At 49.3% G+C, this 7,229-nt stretch overlaps 1 protein-coding gene across 5 annotated transcripts in view; it reads left to right on the top strand.

The window, feature by feature from the left end:
• LOC103623907 (brain-specific angiogenesis inhibitor 1-like) overlaps positions 1-7,229 on the top strand; it is a 164,553-nt gene that overhangs the window by 127,444 nt on the left and 29,880 nt on the right. For 3 of the 5 annotated variants that reach the window (XM_017746665.1, XM_017746664.1, XM_017746667.1), the window contains one exon: positions 3,277-3,384. The exons of the other annotated variants lie outside the window; for them this stretch is intronic. In XM_017746665.1, coding sequence (XP_017602154.1) covers positions 3,277-3,384 — 108 coding nt within the window. The remainder of the gene's footprint in view (positions 1-3,276; positions 3,385-7,229) is intronic. 5 annotated transcript variants of the gene reach the window in all.

The raw sequence follows: 7,229 nt of genomic DNA, 5'->3' as shown, positions 1-7,229 counted from the left end.
TCTTCTCCATCCACTGAGATTTTGGGGTTTAGGGGTTGTTAGTAATTCTGTGTTTTTCATTTTCACTCTTCAGCAGTTGACAGATGCCCCAAAACCTCTATGGCCACCACCTTTCCTTTCGGTTTTACTGCACTGAGATTCATTCACCACGTTTGAATGGTTTGGGTATTTTTTCAATAATCCCTTTCCACTTTTTGCTCTGGTTCATCCTTTCATTCCCACCATCCCACCTTGCCTGAATAATTTTCATGATCCTGCTATTTGCTTTGCCTCTCCTCTTTGCAGGATGAGTACAGAGTGTGTAGCTGTGGTGAGACATGTTTGGATGTTAAAACCTTGGCCCACAGCACTTCAAAGTCTCTGCCTTTATTTTATTCTTCCCTTGATTGTGCTGCAAGGTGCTGTCTGACACATTGCATGTTCTCATTAGAAGTGTTGGTCACCTGCTTCCTATTCCCGCTTCTGCCAGCACTCATCATCTTCTAAATACACATTTGAGCTGTGTTCTTTCAAAATCTCCTGTGTTTGCCTCTGCTTGCAATTGAAACATCCCTGTGTTGGTTCCAAGACCATTATCCCTCTATTCCTCCCGTTAGCATTTGAAAGGTGCTTGGGTTTTCCGTGCCATTCTCATCCAGCTGGGATGTAAATTGAGTCTAAGTCTTCCCTTAATCCTGGAATTACTCCTCTCCACTGACCCTGCTGTGGGAAAAAGGCTGCTGAAATCCAACCAGTTCCCACTGCCTTTAATTTTTGACCTCCACCCCATAAAGTTCAGGTACCCACAGCAAAGCAGCTCTTGCACCAACTTCCCCGTGTTCCTAAGTGACCTGGTGTCTCCCTGCTTTGTTTGGAACCAGGATTGATTTGTGCATCTCTCCAAGGAAACCACCCAGGTTAAATCTCAGCTGTGCTCTCTGTTAAATGGAGACAAACTGGCTTCTCTGCACGTCCTTTTCCAAAGGGGAGGAAGGCTTCCTGCAGCATTGGAGCGACCCTGGCAGGGGGGAAGCTTGGGGGAAGCTGGAAGGGTCACTCATTCAGCCTCTAGGCCTGATTGGCTTTAATTAGCATGAGAAATAACAGTTCAGATTTGTCATACCTGTCAAGGAGCAAAGGAAATCATTCAGTCCTTCAAGACTGGGATAAGTCATTAGGAGATGTCAGCGACAAGGGTCCCAAATAATTGGTGAGAGAAGGTTCAGGGTGTTTGATTTGCAATTAAAACTTCTACTTTGCTCTTTTATCTTTCCTTCCCTCTGTCCTGCCTCCTATCTCTCTGTCCCTCTGTGAACACTGACTGCTTCTGGGATATTCAATCCCAGGTTTTCCCTGTCACCTTCCTTGCTCTGGGCAGGTGACAAAGCCACCCAAGCTCCACATCTACTCCTTGATGCCCAGCCCCACTTTCTCCTCCCTGCCTAAATAAGTCTGTGGGGAGCCCATGGGATGTGCTGCAGATGGAGGCTTTGTGTGTTCTTGTGGTTTGTACGATTTCATGGAGAGGATTTAAATTGGAGCAGATGAAAGTGTGTGGGTATAACCAGGAATGGGTGGTGGGGGCATGTGAGAAGTCCCAAATATGGGAATAACTTGTCTCCTTATAAAAAAAAAAAAAAAGTATTGGAAAACTACTCAGAGTTTGTCTTTTTTGAACTGAATCTCCCACAGGAAAGTCCCATGATTTTTAGCTGTTAAAAACGTAGGGTTTGAGACCTTTCTATTCCAGGAAAGAGCCAGACAAAAACAAGGTGTTTGCAAATCTCAGGATGTTTGTGGTCCTGATGTCTGGCTGTGGGTATCTTTTCCCTGGGGATGGCAGGTGGGTGACTACCCCATCCCATCCCCTCCAGCCAGCAACCAGCTGGTGCTGGGAAGGTTTGGAGGAGTCCATGTGACAATTCCTAGACTCCTCAAGTTCTGCTTTCAGGCAACACTGATGGTAAATAATACAATTTCATAAACTGTCCCCTGATACAAACTGCTGAATATAAAGCCTGGCTCCTGGCAGGGACTCTCTGAATCATTCCTCTGCCTCCTCTGCTTTCTCTTTTTGGATGGCAATAAAGACTCCTGCCACCACACTGAAGCTTCATTAACCTTTATTAATTTTCTCGGGGTTCTGGGATCAAATTTGTCACCATTTCATCTCTTGGCAGTTCATATTTCTTGAAAAGATGTCGGACTGTTTTACCTCCTTGGGGGAAAAGATCTTCTGTCTGGTACTTGCTGTTTGGAAACAAATTGGCTGCCAGATCACAGATTACTCGAGCTCAGCTCTGCTCTCTGCTATTCCATGTGACTCCGACGGAGTCAGCTGAGCTCTCCTGATTTACAGCAGGCACTCCTGGTGGATGGGGTTTAGTTGTTACTGCTGGGTTGTTTCTCTCTTTGCTAGGGAGGGTTGCAACATGTCCAATAATACAGACAACAGAAATTTTAGTTTCCCCTCCAGCCAGTTCAGGGCTGATCCACACGGGATGAAGATGGAAAGCTGGCTGAGCATGGGCTAGGAAGGAACAGTTAAATGCCTTTGATTTACAATAGATGTATTATTTACCTTCTGAACTCAACACCGTGGGCTCCACTGGGAGATTTTCAGTAGGACACAAGGGTCAGGAGCTTGTCGCTCACTGAGATGGAAAAGTTCCCAGTTATAGCTCTGTTGGTACTTTGCTGATGCCAGAACTTCCTCTCTCCTTGTTGCTGGTGGCAGGGTACAGTTTGTGAAGGAGACATTCTATTGAGATATCCCTTTCCTTTCCACCTGCCCTCACCTGCCTGCTCCACTCAGCATTTCCTGGTTCCTCTACAGGGCATTTCTAGGCAGGTGCTGGTTGCAAGGCAGAATTTCTCACCAAAAACTTGGTGACACTGCCAGTCACCACCATAAATCTCAAAACACCGCTAGGGATGGTGGGATTCAGTGCCAGCACGTCTGAAAAGGATAAATCCTCCCCAAGCTCAGCAAGGAGTGCAGACACCCTAGAAAACCACTGAAATTAATTAAAGACCAGACATAAGGGATCATACTCTGCATGGTCCCAAATCTCACTCAAAAAGAAAGGGTTGGACCACCAGCCAGACTCATCTTTCAGCCTGGTTGGTGCTGAACCCTCAGGGAAAACTGGTGGCCAGGGGTGCTGGGGTTGGAAAGTAGGTGGTCATGTCAGGGGAACGTTGCAGGTCGCTGTCGTTAATTCGTATAACCTTTGTAGTGAAAGATCTTGCAGAGTGAACCAAGGTGTATTTACATGACCCATTACCTTGCCATAGCCAATGGACGCTATAATTCCAGAAGCCAATCGCTGAGGTCCACAGATAACAGAAAGCGAGAGGACCCTGACGAACTGCAGCACTACGGGTACCCTGCACCTCAAATAGGTAAGCTCTGACCTCCCGCAGCGGCCTCTGGAGCTGGGACACTGCTCTGGTCACTGCACTGCCCAGCTGGGCTGGGCTCTCTGCACTGTTTCAATGACCCCTCCCTAACCATCTCCTTCCCCCCAGGTCAGTGTGGGCGACATTCCCCCCCGTGTTGTCACGTGCTGAACAAATGGTCATCGCCCCGTTTGTTCCCATCCCATCACCCCATGGGGTTTTGTGTTGTCGCCATCAGCCAGAGAAGGCAAAAAGGGACAGACACAAAGCCCTGACGAGAGCATCCATCTCACAGAGCGCTTTCCCATCACCCTGCCTACTTCTGAGTCGCTGCTTTGTCTGAATTATCCAGCCACACGTGGTTCATGAAGCCAAAGCTGCCCTTGCTGCAGTGCAGCCCCTTTGCTGATGTCCATGTCATGCCTTGCCATTGGCTGTGAGAGAGGGTGAGCAGGGCTTGGTGGGGAGAGAGCAGGACTGGTTTCCTCTGTCCCTGGGTCTTTAGTGCTGTGCAAGGACTTGTCTCTGGTAGGTTCTGCAGCAGGACCTTCCACCCTTCTGCCACAGAAGGGGAATAATGTGTAATAATATCAGACAGTGTGATCTGGGAAGATGGGAATGAATTGGACCTAGATCCTATACCAGGTCCGATCTGCACCATCCCTGGAAGTGTTCAAGGCCAGGTTGAATGGGGTTTTGGGCAATGTGATCTAGTGGAAGGTGTCCCTGCCCATGGCAGGGGGGTTGGAAGTAAATGATCTTTAAGGCTCCTTCCAACCCAAACCATCCTGTGATTCTGTTATTCAGTCTGGAAAGGCTTTGTGCTCTCCTTGATGGCTGTGTGTTGTGGCAGGATCTCAACACTTCAGGGGTCTCAGGCAAAGCACAGTGTGCTGAACCTGGCTCAGGTTAAAATCTCTGCCCAGTGATCTTGCTAACATTTTATGCTCTAGAAAGGCTTCAGAGAGGTGATTTGATTATAAGTGAGAGAGGGTCACATTCTGGTGTAGGTTGCCTGTGCTCCACCCAGCCCAGGAGGACTTTGCCACTGTGTGGCATCAGGAACCCGTGCGGTGTGGAGTATCTGGGGAGGACTGGGCAACTGCTGGGGTTGTAGTGTTCAACACAAAGCGGGGGACAGCCTCAATTTCCTCTCTACCCTGCACAGACTCTGCTGCCTCCAGTGGGAGCAGCTCCACTGCCTGCAGGATGGATCCCTGGAGTCTGGTAAAACCTGCAGGAGAGGGAGGACGCTTGCACTGCTATAACCTGGTACAGCTGAGCTTAATGTCTCCATCGAAATGCAGAGGAAAGGAAGGCACTTCAAGGCAGGCTCCTGTTGTTCCTACTCTCTCTGGTCCCAGGTGCTTCCCCAGAGCTCCTGTTCCAGCCTCTAACTCAGCCATCAGGTTTATAGTTTGCCATTTCTTCCTACCGTGCTGCTGAGTGCTGGATCAGGGCTCAGTGACATCTCTGTGACCTCCCTGCCATCGTGGCCACTGCTGTCGCATGGCTGGGTTGGGCTGTTGCATTTCCGCTGGCAGGATTTTTTTTTGTCCTGCTGCAAGCTTCCCACATCCCTGTCGCTGTCCCAGGAGCACCAACTACAAGTTGATCAAGGAAATGAGGATGGAGGAGATACAGGCAGAGGGTACAGTCCAGCAAGGGATTAGAGGGAATTTTTAGCTGAGGATGCCAATGCAAAGCCCAAATCTTCCCTATGGGCACAGATTGTAGGGAGTAAGACATTTCACATCTGCTCAAGACCTGGAAAAAGATGAAATACAAAAATCTGCTGATGCCAGCCTTAAGGACTGTGGATGAGGAGATAGCCCTGCCCAGCCAAAGAGCAACATTTTCTCCTGCCAGCCCTTCACATCCCTGGTGTCCAGGTCCTGTTGGTCCCCAGGCTCTAGCAGGGCTGTGCTCTCAGCCAGGGTGCTGCTGGCTGCCCACATGTCTCTCCCAGCAACAGCACAAGAGCCAGATCCAACCCAGCAGGCCCCTGGAATGGCTCAGCCCACAGGCTGCTTCCAGGAGGACTCTGCCAGCAGCAGGATGTGAACAGAGAGGCATCTTGTACATGGGGAGATGTCAGACCCCAAAACAGAAAGGGCTCCTGGCAGAGGGATGGCAGGGATGGGCTTCTACATTAGTGCCGAGGGAAGAAGAGTCATGAAAGCAGCTGCAGGCACTAATGGGGACACTGCAGCCAGGAGCTGGAATGAACCTGGGTTGCAGTGCTACATCATCATGGATTAGCACCCAGTGTGTCCCATTCTGCAGCACCTGCTGGACCCTCTCCAGCTGCTGCAGCTGTGTCTTTGGGAGCAGCAAGGGCCATCTGCCCACTTTGAGTGGGGTACCAAGCCCTGCAAAATCCTGTGGGACACTCCTGTTAATCCCCAAGCTAGTCTGGGGCATCACAGGTCTGATCAAAAGTCAACCTTGCAGAGACAGATGCCTGCAGGCACCAGTGATGATGCAAGGTAGGGCTTGCCCCTTCTCCTCTGGGAGTGAGGACAAATTTGGCTGGAGCCCCTCTGCTATGAACACAGGCTGAAAGACTTCGGACTCTTCAGCCTGGAGAAGGGAAGGCTCTGGGGAGGTCTTGGAGTCCCTTCCAGTGCCAAAATGTTCTCCAAGAGAGCTGGAGAGGGACTTTGGACAAGGGCGTGGAATGACAGGACAAGGAGGAATGGATTTAAGCTGAAGGAAGGTAGATTTAAATTCAATATTAGAATGAAAATCTTCATTATGAGGGTGCTGAGGCCCTGGCACAGGTTGTCCAGAGAAGCTGTGGCTGCCCCATCCCTGGAAGTGTCCAAGGCCAGGTTTGAGGGGATTTGGAGCAACCTGGGATGGTGGAAGGTGTCCCTGCCCATGGCAGGGGTTGGAACTGGATGATCTTTAAGGTTCCTTCCAGCCCAAACAATTCCATGATGCTATAGTCTCTAGCAGGTCTAATTATAAAACAGCACTGAGCTGGACTAGGCAGCTTTCAAATCCAATAAGCATCGTAGACTTCTTGCCATTATATCCAGAAACAGAGTTAGAATCCACTTCTGGGATGAATAATTGCAATATACTTCACACAGTAATTTGCTTTTGCTGCCATTTGACCCACAGGAGTGCAGAAATTCTTCTCACTCATAGTTTTGATGATGGGCACTGTTGTGCTTCTCTTGAGTAGAGAGTGAATTTGTCTCCTGCCTGAGAGAGCCTCAGAACTGGGTCTCGCTCGGTTTGAAAATTAGTTAAATTTGTGCAAGGTTTGAGACGAGGCTGGATGTAATGTCCCAGTGGACTGAGATAAATGGCTTGGTTCAGAATGACACCAAGCCCAAGGGAGTCACCAGCACTTAGAAAATAAACTGTATTATGGGTTTAAAATCCAGGGATTCGTGCAATGTGAGGGACAATAATTGAGGAGATTTACCTCTAAGCACAGATATTTCTGCTGTGAAAGAGCAAAAGCCAGAAATACTAAAGAGGAGAGAGATAGAAGAGGTGGAATTTGGTTCAAAGATGCCATTCATTCATCCAGTGACACAGTAACTCGTCTGAATATGGAGATTGAAAAACCCCAGCCAGGTCTGAGGTGGCATGGTGAGCTCTCCAAGCTGTGAGCTGCTGATGGAGGAGGCCCCTGTGCCTCTGTCCCACCTCTCCCCTGTCCCACCTCTGGCCTCCCAGAAAGATTTTGGGACCCAAACTGGAAGTGTTTAACTACCAATAATCCCCCAGCTGACTGGCACTGCAGAACTGGGGAGGTTGCTCAAGGTGGATGGAGAAATGCAAAGGCATTGCTAGTTCATGGAGCATCCAACAGGCAAGGGAGAAGGCAG

The sequence above is a fragment of the Corvus brachyrhynchos genome, unplaced genomic scaffold, assembly GCF_000691975.1.
Source record: "Corvus brachyrhynchos isolate BGI_N302 unplaced genomic scaffold, ASM69197v1 scaffold89, whole genome shotgun sequence".
Lineage (NCBI taxonomy): Eukaryota > Metazoa > Chordata > Aves > Passeriformes > Corvidae > Corvus > Corvus brachyrhynchos.
The sequence above is the reverse complement of the archived record's forward strand: the minus strand, read 5'-3'. Positions and strand labels throughout refer to the sequence as shown.